At 40.7% G+C, this 19609-nt stretch overlaps 1 protein-coding gene across 1 annotated transcript; it reads right to left on the minus strand.

Moving 5' to 3' along the window:
- Positions 1 to 10943: 10943 nt before the first annotated feature.
- LOC137288257 (baculoviral IAP repeat-containing protein 7-B-like) lies at positions 10944 to 18351 on the minus strand. Its single transcript, XM_067820722.1, has 6 exons — positions 18082 to 18351; positions 13691 to 14584; positions 13090 to 13253; positions 12599 to 12647; positions 12362 to 12451; positions 10944 to 12160 (listed from the first exon to the last, which is right to left on the minus strand). Exons 2-6 carry the CDS (start codon positions 14451 to 14453, stop codon positions 11928 to 11930), a joined length of 1299 nt encoding a protein of 432 aa, XP_067676823.1. The 5' UTR covers positions 14454 to 14584; positions 18082 to 18351; the 3' UTR covers positions 10944 to 11927.
- Positions 18352 to 19609: the final 1258 nt, after the last annotated feature.

Consider the following 19609-nt stretch of genomic DNA (forward strand, 5'->3'; position numbering starts at 1 on the left):
TAATCCAAGTAATAAGCACTTAGCGTGATCAACTGATCTGATATTTTGGTTTCGCTACCAGAATTATTTTAGTTGAATAAGATTAAACACCATCGTTATATAATTTAATATAGACTTTCTTTAAATGATGTCGTTTTCCCTGTTTAACGCCTATTAGTACCAGACAATTTTACAGTGTGAATTTGACCATATTTCATTCTAGCTTTTACAATTTAAAAGGCTTATACATTATTCCCATCCGCTTCATTATAACACAGTTGTAACTTCTTAGTGGATTCACGTCCTGAAAGATTAATTTAAAAGTACTGGGGTGTATTTTTCAATCCTAATAAGCCTACATTGATTTTGTATGCGATATGGGTTGAAGGCGAATAGAGGCGAAACCGGACATATACTACATACATACAATAATAACAATGTAAGACAAGTAAGCCATAATTTGAATTTATCAACAAGACCAGCGTACTAGATGAGATGATAAACAATACCTATGCGACAATGCATGAGTGTTCAAAGTGACAATACCCTCGAAAATTGTAATTGCCTCGTTGAAACAATGATTTATGCCGAAGTGGCCACCGAGTTTTCACACCTGTTAATCCCATTCAAGAATGACTAATGTGGTACAATATCCCCTTTATATTTGTTATTCCTACCTTTTTTTCACCAAGACCCTAGTGAGTGAATTATCGTCCCATCATGACAGAAGCTAGTGAGAAAAGTTGATTGGCGTGTTTTCGTAACAAAGGCCAGTGGTTGAAATGTTAAATTGCATAAATGTGTTTGTGATGATGACAGTTTATATCACTGTTCTAATGTACCGTCGGCATATTCTCAGTTACATGTTTTTCAAACAGGAATAGAAAGAATTATGTTGGTCACTCGTGGATTCGTACAAAATACAGCTTTAAACGGTTTGAAAATATTCCAATCATTATGATTCATTCATCCACTTCTAAGCATACGCAATAGAAGTAGTTGTTATCCATAACTATTATATACTGACATGTTGGGTTTTGTACATACAGACCTTGAAACTGACAATCTGAGTTTGCACCCAGTTCCGTCCGACCCAGTCATCCGGGAAAAATGGAGGTAGTTTGTTTGCAACCCACAGACGTAATAGCATGTCATGTGTACAGGAATCGCACCCGCCTGTCTGTGTAATTACATAATGTGGCAGAGACAGACCCCAGGTGCACGAGCCATAAATCATTGTAGCTTGTTTATGGTGTATAGCCTGACAGGTGTTAAGTTGGTCGATGATTGAAGCTGAGTATTGCATATTGTCATTAGCAGACAAGCAGAGTGACGGGTGACAATAAACAGACATTGCGCTTTGTCTTTGATATAGACTGCTTGTCACAATCAATATATTTTCTATGTTTCCATATACATGATTTAAAACATTTCAGTTTTCAGGTTGAACAGTGAAATTAGCATTTCTAATACTACACATTTTTTTTAAAACATGGGTCGCAAATATGCAGGTACTGTACCAGTGTATTGTTATTACTGCCGAACCAGGATGCTTGTAACCACAACAAACATCTCTTGTTCTCCCGCTTCGACCGCAACGATAATCTTGCACACATCACTTGTGTTTATACGAGTTGGCTTCCCGGTTCAAGCCAATCACTGCACATGTGCTATGGGTGGTGAAACCACTTTCCCCCCTGCGCCGGGGAAGCGTTTTTTAATCGCGTTATTTTTCAACTTCATAACTTTGATTTGCATTTTTGATAATTTGTTACCGAACCGAATCAGAATCTGCAAAGAACTGTTTTGTGTTGCATGTGACCTTGAACCGACAAGACGTACTGGATATACTCTATAAAACGTCTATTGTCTATATGACTGCTTATAGATACAACCTGATAAACCACCAATTAACAGGTGTGAATACTCGGTGGCCACTTCGGCATAAATCATTGTTTCAACGAGGCAATTACATTTTCGCGGGTATTGTCACTTTGAACGCTCATGCATTGTCGCATAGGTATTGTTTATCATCTCATCTAGTACGCTGGTCTTTTCGGGCATGTTGATAAATTCAAATTATGGCTTACTTGTCTTACATTGTTATTATTGTATGTATGTAGTATATGTCCGGTTTCGCCTCTATTCGCCTTCAACCCATATCGCATACAAAATCAATGTAGGCTTATTAGGATTGAAAAATACACCCCAGTACTTTTAAATTAATCTTTCAGGACGTGAATCCACTAAGAAGTTACAACTGTGTTATAATGAAGCGGATGGGAATAATGTATAAGCCTTTTAAATTGTAAAAGCTAGAATGAAATATGGTCAAATTCACACTGTAAAATTGTCTGGTACTAATAGGCGTTAAACAGGGAAAACGACATCATTTAAAGAAAGTCTATATTAAATTATATAACGATGGTGTTTAATCTTATTCAACTAAAATAATTCTGGTAGCGAAACCAAAATATCAGATTAGTTGATCACTTATTACTTGGAATAAACATGAAACTACCACTCACGCAGCAGTATCATTACTTATACTCTCTAATTTTGTAAAATTAAGATAATTCTGGTAGTGAAATAAAAAAAATTCTGCCAGACATTTCTGCAGGAAAAAAAAAATTCTACAGAAATTTCTGCAGGAAAAATATTTTCTACAGAATTTTCTGTAGAAATATAAATTTCTGCCAGAAATTTCTGCAGAAATGCATTTTCAGAGCCAATTTGTGAGCTTATTAACACGTGGACACACTGGCACATAAAGTTTTCGTGTTCATCTCCTCGAGATCTTTCCAATGATATAAAATATGTCTTTGTAGCTTGCTCCCTTCTGTGTGTCAAGTTAGGACTCGCTGGCCATTCCTAAGTTGTCCCGCCCGGCCTTTCAGCTTCAGTTCAACAGAGCATACTTTCCCTGTCTGAGCATACCATCTGTGTCTGACATGTATACCAGAGCATACTCACTATGTCTGACATAGAACAAGGGCACATTCTCTGTATCTGTATCATCAGAGCATATCTTCTATGTCTGGCATATCTGTCTAAAGAGTATATTCTATATTTGACAAATATCAACAGGACATACGTTTTTCTTAGCTTCCCTTAAAATTACGGTCTTCATAGTTTCAAAACAATAAAAGTTGATATTTTAGAGGATGAAAGGGAAAGCTACTCTCTTTTGAGCAGAGATCTTTTGTGAAAATGGTTTTCTCGTTTCTAAACCTTTTCCTAAGAATTTCATTTTGTCACTTACGTAATCTTTACATTCCCTCAACGTTATGCTTTGTACACATATTAGGAAGCACACTAGCTAGCACATATTAACATACCACAACCAAAGGCAGCTGAAGCATAAATGGGTAGATAATGAAGGCAGCTGTAATGGTTGACGTCACTAGGTCAGCAGGCACTGCAAGAACTGTGTCGTTTTCGCAGAGACGCCACTTCCTGAAAGATGGACACAATGACTTCATTGCACTGTGAATGATCTCCATGTATGACTTGTAATACGCAGTTGTGCTTATAAAATTCATTTCCCAGAAATTAGAGTGAAGTGTTCATCTTATGTAATCGTTACAAGTAATGCCTAGCAAATTGGGAGATAAACATATAGTGTTGAAAAATCAGAGGCATATAATGAAACTGGCTACTGATAAATAACTGTCAATATACTGTTGACAACTAAATTAAGCGATAGAAGCGTTACGAAACTAGATAGTTCTGGTTACCGATGCACTAATTCAGATAAAGAAGATCTAATTCAGATACAAAACATACGAATATGAGCATTGACTGACCCCTGCTTTGTCCAAAGTGCAACCTCTTGTCAGTAACGGACACTTGGAGTTTAGTTCAGCGTGCCGCTTCCAGGGACAGTCACCCACAACCCAGGCATGAAGAATGTTACCACAATGGGCGCATATAAGTGTGTTACCCTGGCCTGTACACAAAGAGACGAGATGGCATTCATATTATGCCCAGACCCGTGTAGGTCAGAACTGATCTTCAGCAACCCATACTGACCGTAAGAGACGACTAATAGGATCGGGTTGTGAGGCTCACTGGCACGTGTTATCATATCCCAATTACGTAGAACGGTCTTGATCACTAGATTGTCTGGTTCATACACTGTTATTTACAGATTGACTCCATAAATCTGTAATATTGCTTAGTGTGGAGCGTTAAACAACGAACCAACAAAAAACACTGACAAAGAGATGGCAGATACAAATATATCCATAAAACATACGAACATTTTAAAGAAACGCAAGCGGATTTTTTTATGAGAGTCAATGAGCGTTTTAGCCTTCAAAAGTGCTAGTAATGCTTTCCACAAAAGCATTTACCTGAGTAAAAGAATCCGGCATTTGCTATATCCTTAAGATGGGTCTCTGAGACCCCCTGCAGCAGTGATGAAGCTATATCCTTTAGGGTCTTCAGACGTTTCTCGAAGTTCCACATCTGAATGTGACACATGTGCTTGCTAGGTCTGGTGGTTCTGATTCTGGTAAGCGCCTCTAGAGTAAGAGGTTGTGGATCACGTGGAGCCCGTGCTAGATGAGCATGTATATTTACTCGCCATTTGACCAACGCACGAGGTATGCAGACCAACTCGTCGTCTAGGAAGTGTCTATACTTATTACTACTGTCCATCTTAAAATCAATATTGAAGTTAACGATTCTTTGCAACAAAATGCTTTATACTTAGACACACGTGAACTTTAGACATACATCTGAAGGAGATCAACGACAAGCACCTCCAACACACACAGGAAAAATAGGACATAAAACCTTTGTTCCAGAATTGTCGTGATAATACCTACTTGATCAGATTTAAAAGGAATCACGTGTTCACACAAACCGCGTCAGTAAGTGTCCTGTCGATAAGCGCTTCTCTTGTACACCTTTCTGTCAATCAATAGCTGGAGATATAAATACACGCCACCGACATGTCACTGCCAAATATATCTACCAGTTATTGTTAGGCTATAATAGGCGAACAGGCTTATCAGTAAACGTCAATGCAAATATGACATGGTCTTCCAACAAAACGATTTGTTTCCAGCTTACATCTTCCCCTTTTGATTCGCCTGAATTGATATGAGCTCGCGTACTCTCTTCCATCGCTTAATTCATTCCTTAACAGCTCGCCAAATATATATACTATCCATGACACATCAGTGCTAAATAAATCTACCAATTATGTCAAGGCAAGCATGGTAGTCCAACTCAGCGGCTTTCTGTGTGTAGCTCAGTGTCCTGATCGCCAGCCCGAGGTATCGACAACTGTCATCATTGTATCATTATCATTGTAGTATATATTGTGGCAATACAAGCTTCCACGGAGGTTGATAATCTACAGCAACTTCGCTGGCATTATAAATAGTCAATGTACGTGACACATTTAAGCTTTAGTGTCGTCATTTGTTTGGATATATTTGCTATTGTGTATGTGAGGAGGGGGTTGGGTGTTGACTATATCAGCCACTAACGGGTCTCTACAGTTCCATATGGCCACGTATTGTGTCGTCAGTTTCACTCGGATGGTGTCAAATGTCCTCTAAGTGGGCGTAAACAGATCGCTGAACTGGCCCTCTAAACTTGTTGATATAATAGTATCTCTGCCCAATTCTTGTTCAGTCGATCCTACATCACATCCATTCTCTCATTTTTAGTTGGTGACATCATTTCCTTAGTTGTGGTTCTATTTTCCGATTGATTACATTTTGTTTTTCGCAGGGTTTGAAACGTGGCCATACCCTTCGTCCTCGAAGTTTGACTTTTGTTCACAGTGTAGAGCGTGAACATCAAACACTTTTATAAGCATAGATATTTCTTAATGTTGCCGCTTCACAATTTTAGTGGTCCACTCTTAAACGTCACTGTACCGTTTCTGTTTTAAAATCTTTATATATCTGTTTGATTAGACACATGCTGTTAGTTCAAATGTTTGCCTGTCAAAACAGATGCATCATTGAGGACCTGATTTCTGTCCTGAAATCTAGAGTTAGTATGGGGCGTCGAATACACGTCGCCAAGGTCCTCTTCCAAAGGGAGACGGTGGGATAGTTCAGTGGTCAGACCCTTTACTCGTCACGACAAACACACGGGTTCGATCCTCATATGGGTACTATGGGTGAAGCTCATCTCCAGAGTTGTCCGGTGCAGTATTGCTGGAATATTGCTGGAAACGCTGTGACACCGTACTCGCTCGCTCGTGCCTGTAGATACTCCTGTGACGAGACTTCCACATGGACAAGGAGTGTCAGCGATACATGATGGTTTATTTGCGTGGTTCATTCATCGGCTCAATTTATGCTTACCTCTGCAAACCGGTCCATACATCAATACCTTCCTTCTTAGTTTCCTTCCACAAATCGTTTTGTAATCGTAATTGTTTTATCGTCGTTGTGTTGTTGCCATCAAAATAGACTAAATGAAAAACATCCTGTTCAGTGTTTCTCATCTTCGAAAAACTAATAGTTCGTTGGAGTAAACTATATATTTGCTATCTATGTACTTGAGTTGTTGTTCATAATCGACACTGGAGGATGTATGCAGTTGCGGTTCTTGCAATGTTGACGCCTTAGTTCGTACGCGCAAGAAATTCCTGAGCATTTACCTTTACAGAGTGGAATTGAATAATATTCAGTGGCCACGTCAGCGTTATATTTAGACTGGGTTTTCCAACTTCCCTCTCTTACAGACGACGCAAGCTGTTGTCAACTGTCACGATACTGGTATTGCCTGTGTGTGACCGCTAGAACGCTGTGGAGAAAGTCACGGTGACCTGCTGGCTGTGCTGCGCCTCGCTGTGATCTGCTATGATTTCAATCCTTTTCCTTAGTGTCAGCTATTCGTCTGATACTTGCGAGGGCCGCTTTAATACAAATATCTCACATACAGATTATTTAGTAACCGTAATAAACTTAACACGTTTTCTTGGTGAGAAGATTACATGAAATAAATCATTCTAATTTTACACAACATTGATTATATATAATACAATGTTCGGGTATGCTGGACTATGTTGGAGGACGTGAATCCATAGTCTACTACTGCAAAACTCTGTACAACCTGGAAACATTGCGGTGTACACCTGTGTGTACCAATGACTGGGTGGTGTTCATTTGTGTGAGCCTGTGTCATAATGGCGTTCAATTTTGTACAACCGTGACATGGTGGTGTTCATCTGTTTGTACCTGTCATGGTGGCGTTCATCTGTGTATACCTGTGTCATGGTGGTGGTGTTCATCCATGTGTACCTGACACTGTGGTGTTCATTTGTGTGTACATGTGTCATGGTGATGTTCATCAGTGTGTTGCTGTGTCATGACAGTGTTCATCTGCGTGTACCTGTGACATGGTGGTGGTGATTGTCCATGTGTACCTGACATTGTGGTGTTCATCTGTGTGTAGGTGCCATGGTGGTGTCCATCTGTGTGTTGCTGGGTCATGACGGTGTTTCATCTGTGTGTACCTGTGTTACGGTGGTGTAAGATGAATTTGTTCGAAAACTAATAACCACGCATATAACGAATTTTATAAAGACATAATAAAATTTCTGCCAATACATTTCTATAACATATAACATACATATGTGCATCGTGGTACTAATGATACACTACAGCCTAAGCAATAACAACTAAAGCGGGAACCAGACATATCGTGCATATTTTTATTACTTAAAAGAACTATGGAGCTGACAAAAATAAAATGAAATATCCAGCGTTTCCAAGATACTAGATATAATGGAATGGGAATTTGACGTTCACATTTGGTTCCAACTACGCAAAATAGATAGCGTTGCTATTTTATATAATCAATATTTTTATTCAGGTATTTTGCAATTACTAACCCAATAAAAAGTTCAAAGGAAGTTTTGAAATCTTCAGAAACAGATTCCATTTGTGCAAAGGGCAAAATATTTGGTGAACCTCATATGCATGGGCTGTCAAGCAATCTGTGTATTGGCTAACCCTGAATGAATGTATCTGGAAAATACTGTACAAGATTAGATTACAAAATATTCTGTGTACTAAAGGAAAGTGAAAATGTGAACATACCGCCGCTGTACAGTCACACACGTATTTGCATACCAGTATGTAGGTACATAGGCACACGGATGAACATGTTAGGATACAGATACATTACAGTAGATATAGTTACACATATATACATACGCATATATACATCTGCAACACAATCATCTTCTGCTTGACGTAGCAGAGAAATCAGTTTGTTGACTGCAAGTGGTCACATTGGGAAAACTGAACATTTTCAATCCAGTGATGTTTAAATCAGGATAATGAACCATGTTACTTCAGTGCAAGATCGTCCAATTGACAGAACTGATTTAATAGCATCTATAGTGCTAGCTGAGCGGTATTTATGTTACATGATATGATACACCGTGTATCAAAAAAAAATTAAATGAAGATGAAAGGCATGTTATACTTTATTATAAAGCCTAACTAGATATAAGGAATAAATTTCTGGATAAATATTGAAAACATCCCCTGTCACAACACAGTTTTGTCAACAGTAAGTCCTCAACAAGCATAATGTTGGAAAAAATTCAAATTCTGAGTTTTCTTCTGTAAAACGCATGTAATTTCATACAACATAAACATTTGGGCAGTGGCCTATTACTGAATAAAATGTCTGTCTGATACAGCTTATACATACTGCTTCAGCTTTTGCAATTATTGATTATCTCCCGAAATAGTCCATTGGGTAAAATAGGCGAAATAGTTTTGGACAGTATTTGAGATGATCATTGAAATTCAGTCTACTTGTCCCTCGTGTACATGTCCGCAAGTAGAGTAAACATGTTCTGCCGTATCGGTATCATCAGTAGATAATATCATTTAGTATGAAATACATCAATTTCTGTGTTGGACATCTTCAATAAAATAATACAATGCAACTACATATTTGTCTAGCGTCCATATCCAATTTGTTCAACTGTTTATGGGCGCTTGTTTACCTCGATCATTGCATGTCCATCACAACGGCACATAGTATTTTCATTCTCAACTCCCTAGGGACCATACAACTCTTGCACCCTTACCAGGCGCACCGACATAATGTGACTTTCCCATCCTTACGAGGTACCCATTCACAGCTGGGTGGACTGGGACACATAGTCACAGCAATTTGTCCATGTTTACTGCACGTTGCTGTACCCGCAACTAGGTGTTTGCACGTATTCGTGTGGCACCATCTGGTCAACTACCAACGAATTCGTGGGTTCTTTTAAGTGCACAGGGATGTGTACTGCACACTAGGGGTTGTGACAACACTGAAAGAGTCTGCACACAAAGTTTACTCCAAGGGTTTTTACACCCGGTCACAGGTGGGCTCGATCCCGACACCTGCAAGCTCGCTAGATTAATAGACTGGCACCTTGGACAGCTCGCCCACCGCACCCCCGGTCTTCAAGTGAAAAGACGGAAATGTATGAGTAACTGTTTCTTTATGACCCTACAACAATACGCGTTTTTTAACTGCGTATGAGGGAAGAAAACATTACCGTGACATTACCGTGACATCACGATGAGGCACAAGACGTGTTGTACAGTACCTTAGCTTTGAAATATAGCCTAGATATTTGTATAGCGCCGATATTCAGTTAGTTCATCTGCTCAAGGCGCTTCTTTCCCTCGATCATTGCATGTGCATCACAACGGCACATAGATATAATCTTTGGTACAGAAAATCAATTATTTAACAGTTAATTGTATAATACCCATACCAGTAATAATGTTTCTTAAATTTTCCAAACACAACCGTTTATTAAATAGGTCGTGACAACGTAATTACAGCTTATGAAATTCTTCAAAAGCAAATCCGTGTATTAATACAAGACAAATGTCACTGATAACAACTTCGATTTGTTTACCACCACGGTCCAGATCTAGCTCTTGTCCTTTCTTCGGATGGATCAATACCTAGCCCCGAAACGTCGTAGTAAACAAATAACAGTTGTTATAATTATCTTTTAGATTTGTCTTGCAGTCATTCAAGCTCAACGAAAGAGTTTTGTACATATTCATAACACTGACGTTATATGCACGGATTATGGAAATAGTGTGCTTCCTTATGTATTCAATGATGGATGAAAATAAATGATTATAATAAGAGTGGAAATATCCAGTAAACTATAATGTTGGTACAGAAAGGAACAATTTGTACATGGAAATGATCTGCATTCCTTGGAGAGTGTAAATCTAATGAACACACAAAATACAAGTAGGTCCGATGAAATTTCCCAATTTGACTTGAACCTTTTTTACAACTAGTTTATTTATTCTAGGCATTACACGGTTTGCATGACAGTGCATTATAATACATTTTACGTGAGGACTCGCAGAGTGCGAAAAGAGCCCTCTCCCGAAAAACACACCTGTATCATGAGATCCCTCAAGGAAAATTGATCCTAACCTGCTCCACATCCTATCCCGTCCCATCCCACCACTACCAACAGCACGACACAAGGGTTTTAGATACATACACCCATTCCGACTCACAATCACGGAATTGAAATCAGGGAACTCAGTAAATATATATCAAGAGCATATATTTGTTTCAGAAATATTACAACTGTCGATGTTGTATTAAATAAACACAGTCTGGACCAGGCAATCCAGTGATTGACACCATAAGATGACACAGCATGTGTTTATGAACAGTCATGACACCAGGTGTTCGAGAAAAGGTGAGCGAGTCTTGCCCCACAGATGACACCCGTCATAGACATATGCACGGTCTAGTCAACTGTTCGGGGCGTATGGGTCAAACTTGGGAATTACATCGGATATATCCTATATTTTGTCACTGATACATCAAATTTCGAAATATCCTCCACATGTCTACCATGACAGGTTGGTGCTGTTGGAATATTAGTGGGAAACTGAAACATGCATTTTTTTTCACACAGTCCTGTGGAAGCGTTTTTTTTTTTTATTTTATTTATTTGTTGTTTTTTTGTCACTCTGAATGTGAATGCATATGTCTAAATATGAATGCGTCAGTTTAATTTTACGCCGCGAATATTCCAGCTTTATGGCGACGGTATGTAAATAATCGAGTGTGGACCTACAATCCAGTGATCAACAGCATGAGTTTCGACCTACCCAAGTTAGCGCGCCGATCCCTTTAGTCGCCTCTTACGACGCATATGGATTACTGGAAATCAGTTCTAACCCGGGCCTTCACGGGTCGATCTAAATATGAAGCAGTTGAGGTGGTCTCACTTGCCTCCTTTCCAGTTCAGGTGGGCACAAGGGTGGAAGGGAATTGACTACTTAATATTTACTGAACTATGTAATATTATCGATATACGTCAAACTTAGGCATGACGGGGGTTGAGAGGGTCCGCTAGTCCCAAAACTTTTGAAGTAAATTTAAACTTACAAGGACTTTTAGACGTTATATTCTTGTATTTTAATTGTGACTAACATCTCCTACAATCGCCAGTGGCTGAGGGGATTGTATAAATCCAACTAGGGTCCATGTAGGTAGCAAAGGTACTGTCATTCCCTATGGTCCTTAGTCTGGTGATCTACATTCCGTTATTGGGCATCTATAGCCTGTTTTTATATTGTATTGTTCAAATGGTAATATTAGTTTTAACTTTCCTGGCTAGTTTTAATTCTAATTGTCATATACTCGTGGTTTTACTGTTCTTCGTCAACAGGGTTTTAGTTTCTGATATTTTTGGTATGCAATGTCATTTTAAAATGTTCTCGTCACGATATGGCTGCAATATTGCCGATGTCACGTTAAATATTAACTCACTGTCTCACTCACTTATGTATAACGTCTTAACCAAATGACCATATTTTGATTTTGGCATCCCAAGCTGAATTTGCTTATGCTTAAAGAAACAGATCCGTGGGGACGGGAATACACCTGGTGCCCGCGGATGCCTACTCCTAGTCGAAATATACGAAACCTCTAATCCTTTCTTCGCAGCCAGTTTGCAGGCACTTCCGCAATTCAGAGGCACATTTGATGCAGGCTAGTTTGTGTCCACAAGGCAAAAAGATGGTGTTGACTACGTCCTCCCGACACACTTGACATGTCGCGTTGTCTCCAAACTGAACTGAAGAGCCTCTTTCCCTCAACAAGCCGTCAAGAAGAAGTATTAAAGTTAGCGATGGTGTTCCTGCAGGAATAAATTGACATACATATTTAGAAGTCACTTACAAACCGGTTACTGTTAAGAATTTGAAGATACTATAAAACTTTTCAAATGAATGAAATGTGTAGAATATCTGCATGACTGTGCACCTCGGGTTTTGCTTTCCCACCCATATGCTTCCCTTTCAAATGGTAGAGCTATGTATGTGCAGATGAAAAAATCTACCTGTTTTATTCAAAACTCGGAACGCCGCACGTTCGACTTCCCGTTGTTTGAAGCCACATATTAGACATCTGTGGAACATCTCTACCACTTCTGCAAAATGTAAACCAGTCGTTATTTTAAGCCCAAACCTTCCACATGAGAGTATAGAGAGGTTTGCCCCTGAATGACTAGTAGAAGGGTGTTGGCAAGTGGGGATGTTTAGGCGATTGTAATCATGCTCGTTTCATGACGACTCACCGTGCTCTCGGCTGTTTGGGCGAAAAGTTTTCTGTCCTTCAACGATTATCTAAAGTAACGGAAATAACTTTTGTTAATACATATGCAAATAAATGTTGATTTGGACTAACATAAACGCACACAGAGACACCCCCACACATGGATACATCCATCCACCCATCCATACATGCATCTGTAGTCTATGTACCTACGCCAAGGTAATTAAGTAAAGTTTCGTAAGTTCACACTTATATACCCTGTCAGGCCAGAAACCACTGCCAGATATAACAGTCGTTCTTCACATTGGAAGGTATGTTTTGCTACAATATTCATACTTCACATATATTCTAGTCGACTATTATGTCGACAAAAATAACAGATGCTGCAAATGAAACATGAGAGGAATTTCCATAATGCCAAAAGTTTATGTCTTTTGTGATTAGGACACACGGACGCACCCACCCACGCACCCACCCACGCACCCACCCACGCACGCACGCACGCACACACACCTGGCTGGCGATTGTCACCATGATCTGTATGTGTAGTTGTCGTCTTCTAACAGACTCTGTATTACCCCAACTAGGGATGCGAGTCTCCATCCACTGGTCATTTCCAAGATCCTGGTTTCGCAATTCAGTCCCACACGGTGGACTCTGGACAATGTCCCGGTTACCTTCGATGCAAGCATCAGTAAATTTATTGTCGACCCTACGACTCGTGCCGCTAATACAAATATATAATTCAATGCTTATCAAGAGTTAATGTCAATGAGAAAGAGAGATGCTACCTATAAACCGAAAACCTGAGGTTACATATATGTGCTCTTCGTTCTGGGAACAGGATTACACAGGAATACACACTGACCTCATTATTCGCCGTAACAAACAGAACTGAAGGCTCTCAAGTTTTTCTCTTTAATATTTAAATAGCATTTATTTTTACCCCATTGTGTTTCAAGGTCGCCTTAGTAAGTTAATACCAATATTTGTTTAGATAATGTACATGTTCGTGTTTGCTGGCTGGAAGTTTCCAAACTGGGATGGCTGTATATGTACATCAGCTCAAGAAAAAAGTCATATTGAGTATAATGATATTATGTTTGAAACTGACCTGAAGAGAAACCGCCTGCTCCTGCACGTTCTGTAGGTTGAGTGACATTACTGCCATGATATAAGAGTCGGTTTGTCGAAATGAGATCCTGGTTACAGTTGATAGGATTTGCGACAGCACTTGCGACAGGATTGTTCTGACAAGCTGGATATGGATGTGAAGTGTCAGATGCGTTCGGTCTTCTGGGATGTATATCATAATCAGTAGGGAAGGCAAGCTGGTTCCGAGTCTGCATCTCAGAATCTGTGGGCAAAGGGTTTTCTTGAAATCGGATATTCCAATGAAAGGCAGCTCTACACCATTCCTTATGACCAACATCAGCAGGTCTGTCCCCTTGCCTCCAGTGTCTGTGTCTGATACCGCAGCTGAAGCATCTCGTCTCGTCCCCATCTCCTGTAGCGTAGAACCCCTGTCTCGCCAACACCAGGGCTGACACTGCAATTGTAATGCCATGAAAGGACTTCAGACGCATTGCTTCAAATCGCATGATGTCTTGAAGAAGAGTGCCATGTCTTCGCACAAGGGCATCAAAATCTCCACGCAGAGGTACAGATGGAAACAGAGATATGTTGATATAAAACAACATAGATTTCCAATATTTAAATACATTCGCAGGTTTGCTTTCAGCTTGGGCGCGAATCTTGAGCTTTCTTATGGCCAGAAGGAAAAATGCCCTCACTGCCGTACGTCTGTCAAACTCAATCACCAGTATGGTACCATACCATAGTATGACTAAGTCCTTAGTGCACTTCGTTTTCTTCATAATTGAAAGTCTTTGCTGTTCGTCACAGTGTTTTCTCTTCTTTATGCGATTACATAGAGTATGTTCCAGGGAGTCAACAATATTCCAGTCACATCAAGGAGATGATTGCATAATCTGGATTTGATGAGCTCCTAAAATGAGAAAGCGAAGTGAAATATTTATACATGATCATTTAAGCCAGTAAAAATTTATTTATTTGTTATTTTTTCCATGTAATTAAACAACGTAAGCTTTGACTCTGTCAATTTTCTGTATTATGATGACACGCATATACCTAACCGACACGCACAGAACCGAACGTCTTGAATCGCAATACGTACCATACTATATTAAGAGCGTACTGATTCATCAATAGTGGGCATCTGTTTATGTTTAAAGACATTAAACGTTTGATATTTGAAATATATTTGCATCACTGGGATTCCATTGTGTTCTTGATAAAAGTATGTGCGGCTGCTCAAATATATTCATTTAAAACACATTGTCTAGTCAAAGGTCGACACAGTTATGGAATTATGGACACAGCTATGAACACAGCTATCATGGGCTAGGGCGACTAGGATATATATTGTATATACGCTTATTGGAAAGAGCAGGAAGCGAAAGAACTGATTAAACATTTATATTTTTCTTTAAGCCAGCTTTGATTTTTCTCAGGGATAGAAAGTTTGTGGAACACTTAGCATGCAAAGTTAACTGTATATTTCCTTAGGTAACGCCAGAAAATATACAACCCATCAAAAGATTAGACTCACTTAAAGCCCTCACTATATGCTATATCTCTGTGCATGGATACATCGAAGATGAATATCTACAGTAACTTGGGGGAATCAGTTTGCATCATATGCAGATGAATAGCTCGAGAATCATGCATCAGCTTGCTGAAAAGCATGTGTAAATCAAGTGCCTGTGATCAGCTGCATTTTGTATAAAGTTTTATTAAAATTCGCCCTATGTCACCTAACATTATTATGAACTTGTGACAATAACGAATTTGCTTTACAACACATCACTTGATGTATAAGTATGTTGTATTTGTGCAAAATGTGGTTTGGAACAGTTGACTGAAGTAAGTGGCTACATTTACACAAGCGAGTCTAAACTGTGGATGGGGAGTATATTCAGAAATACTAAAGCCACAGACAATCAAGTGATACAAAGGCAAATGTACTGATTAACAGTGATTACTTCAATTCGAGGACAGCATTTATTCATAATCGGCATTTATATTGCACAGTGTATGTGTTCTCAATAAAATGGATAATTGCAATAACTAGTTGCAATAACCATCTCATTTCTTGTCGGCCTTGCGATCCAACGTCTTAATGTGAACGATGGAAATCCTTCACAAATCTTTGATTCGACATACAAATCAATAAATACTGTTTTTCCTAATCATTCCGATACAGTCATTTACATTGAACGGTCCACTCCCCTTAATAAACAACTTGTAGAACAGGTCTACAGGTTTGAAACCGTCTGTGCTATATTCAGTAGCCGAGTTGGAGTCAAGTCGTTATCTGATACAATTTTGGAGCTGTAGTATTAGATCTATAAAGTTTTCTATGCAGCGCAATACGTCAGACATGCTAATAAAGACAACTGTGTACTCACTCACGTAGGGTCTTTTTGAAATCCACCGATCATCCCATTAAAGCTTTTAACTTCATGTGTGCTTCGATGGTTATATGATTGATTAACACATACCTGGCACCTTGCCAGAGACTTTCTCAGGTATGAGTTGAACATGAAACAAACAGTGCTCACTGATCGGATGTTTTGAAATTTGACTCTCACAACACTTTGTGACAATGCTTCCCTCAAAGGCTGCTCTATGACGTGCCTTCGGCACTGGTCTGATGACTTGCACATTGCATTACCCACCACAATTATAGGACACCATGTACACCGTCTCTCCGAAACTCTCAACTGTATGTACCACCACCACCTGCACCTGTACAACCACACAACTTCACCCCCACCTGCACCACCACCACCACCGTCTGCACTATCACCACCACCGCGCTACCACTGCCTCTGACAAACTCTCAACTGTATGTACCACCACCATAACCACCTTTTACCTGTATCTGCACCACCTGCACCTGCACCTGCACCTGCATCACAACCTGCACTACCACTGTCTCTCCATAACTCTTGACTGTATGTACCATCACCACCTGCACCTGCACCACCATCACCTGCACCTTCATGACTACACCACCATCTGCACCACCGCCACCTTCAACTGCATCACCGCACCACCTGCACCTGCACCACTATACCACCATCTTCACCAGCACCACCTGCACCACAACCACTTGCACCTGTATCACCACCACCTGATCTAGAACCCCAACCTCCACCACATGCACCTGCCCATCTGCACCTGCACACCACCACCTTCACTTGCATCATTGCACCACCATTTGCACCGTCACCACCACCGCCTTCACCTGCATCACTGCACCACCACCACACGTGCATGCACTACAACCACTTGCGCTTGTATCACAACCTGCACCACCTGTACCTGAACCTGCACCACCACCACCTGCACCACCACCACCTGCACCACCACTGTCTCTCAAAAACTCTCAACTGTACGTACGACCACCACCACGACCAGGTTTACCTGTACCTGCACCACCTGCACCACCACCACCTGCACCTGCACTAACACCTGTACCTTTACCACCTGCACCTGCACCACCATTGTCTCTACCAAACTCTTAACTCTATGTACCACCACCACCACCACCACCTGCACCTGCCCCAGTATCTGCACCCGCACCACCACCTCCTGCACCTGCCCCAGCATCTGCACCCGCACCACCACCACCTGCACCTGCACCATCACCTGCACCTGCACCACCACCTGCACCTGCACCACCACCTGCACCTGCACCACCACAACCCCACCTGCATCACTGTATCACTGCACATCGACGCCTGCACCTGCACCACCACCACCTGCACCTGCACCACCACAACTGCACCTGCGTCACTGTATCACTGCACACCAACGCCTGCACCTGCACCACCACCACCACCACCACCACCTGCACCTGTCCCGCCATCTGCACCTGCACCACCACCTGCACCTGCACCACCACAACTGCACCTGCACCACTGCACCACTGCACACCAATGCCTGCACCTGCACCACCATCACCTGCACCTGCACCACCACAACTGCACCTGCACCACTGTATCACTGCACACCAATGCCTGCACCTGCACCACCATCACCTGCACCTGCACCACCACATTTGTATAGCGCCGATATCCATCCTAGCTGCCTCAAAGACACTTTGTTTTCTCTCTATCACTATATGACCCCTTCAATACAAATATCCATGGTTTCTGACCTCAGCTATCTGGCAAGTACAAACATACATTTTTGCACCTTCAGATATATCCATACATCTCATATCGAATGTCCATATCTCCTAAGAGAAACGACGGCGCAATTCAACGTGTTGAAGCAAAGAAGCTCTTGGTTGTAGCCCAAAATGTTTTCATAACGTTACTCACAATTCAGAGTTTATGAGGTCATGAAGTGCTGAAGCGCATCGGTAAAGTAAAATTAATGAAATAAATGCTTAGTGATCAATGACACACATACCTGACTGAGGACAGTGTTAGTGGCTGTTTCCACGTAATCAACAATATTTAACTGACGACTGGCCCCAGGTCAACTCGACCGTGACACGCACCCTTAGTATCTCTTGTCAGGCTCACGGGTTGCCATTGTGTTAAATATTGTACTATTATTGGATCTCCTTGTGCCAAATTGCAGATGACGGAGATTTTTCTTCAGGAGGGCTTCATAACTGGCACGGCAACTGCGCCCAGTAAATCTGATGCTCCTGCTTGATGCCGAGTTTGACTCTGACAAGCATCTCTACATATCTATTGAGGTCATGATATTGCATCACACACACATACACAGCAATATTTGGGCCCAGAGAGAATACCCACATGCGGACTTCTCATTACACGTGACAACTTAAATAGGTCAAAGTGCATATCTCAGATACAGCGATCAGAGGTCAGACTGCTATTGATAGTTTAGCAACGTTACCACATGGACAATGCTCTCTGAAAAAAGCATTATGTGTTCATAGGGGGCCAAACTGCAATATCTATACATTGATTGCCTCGTTAATCGGTACTTACCTGAAGCTACAATAGTTATATTCTATTGCACGTCAGCGCTAGATTTAGACATACTGGGTTTTTTCCAGTGTTGCAAGAAATGCTTCCTTGTGTGTCACCAGGAAGTGACTGCATGGCTGCCGTCACCCTGTCAATAACGTTTATACTTGTTCTTGGAGACATGCGTGCTATTTAAGTGTAAACATACGTTTCAGCTTGTATATACATGTGTAATGTTTACCATTGTAAACACTTAGAAATGTTTATCTCTTGGTATATTTGATTTGCCCCACCCGAAATCAAACATAAACAGGAAAGGTCCATGATGTTAGGCACATGAGTTTAGTATAGCAAACATGACATATTTCCTTTGTGATTTTCACATCCCGGTTTCCGTAAATGCATAACCGATATTTGCACGTTTGAGGAAACAGTCAACATTCAATCTTTAATCGAAGTATGTATTATCCGAATAAAAAACCCACTCACCCTGTACCTGTGTTCTGCTTTACTGTGTACTGACTCACTCTGTACCACTGTTCACTCTCCGTGTCTGTTTTCAATCTCCCTGTGCCTGTGCAACATATAATAAAATGGTCGTGGTGGCTGAGCGGGCTAGGCGGCGTACTTTGTGTGATGGCGATTGGCTGCCTGACTGCGGGTTCGAATCCCGGATGGGACTCAAACAAAAAGTACAAGAGTTTGTACTTTACTGAGAAAGTGAAATCCCAAATATGACATATGTTGCATTTGACCACTTTCTAAATGGCACCGTGTAATCAATCATTTCTGTGTTCACCCTGTAACTGTGTTCACTCTATACTCCTGTCCATTCTATGTATTCAATCTCTTTGTAAATGTGTTCACTCTATGTACCTGCGTTCACTCTGTCCGTGCCTGTGTTCAATCTGTACGTCTTTGCACTATCTGTTCCTGTATTCACTGACACTTTAAATGTGTTCACCCTCGGTAAATGAGTTCTATCTTTACGTATT

The sequence above is a fragment of the Haliotis asinina genome, chromosome 6 (genome assembly GCF_037392515.1).
Source record: "Haliotis asinina isolate JCU_RB_2024 chromosome 6, JCU_Hal_asi_v2, whole genome shotgun sequence".
In the NCBI taxonomy this organism is placed as follows: Eukaryota; Metazoa; Mollusca; class Gastropoda; order Lepetellida; family Haliotidae; genus Haliotis; species Haliotis asinina.

Excerpts from the sequence above, each read along its gene's own strand:
- LOC137288257 (XM_067820722.1), bottom strand. The coding sequence starts at position 14,453 with ATGAAGAAAACGAAGTGCACTAAGGACTTAGTCATACTATGGTATGGT. Across the intron at positions 13,254-13,690 it reads AGCAGGCGGTTTCTCTTCAG|GTAACCGGGACATTGTCCAG; the intron begins GTCAGTTTCAAA and ends CTTGCATCGAAG. Across the intron at positions 12,161-12,361 it reads CCGAGTTTTGAATAAAACAG|GAACACCATCGCTAACTTTA; the intron begins GTAGATTTTTTC and ends TTATTCCTGCAG.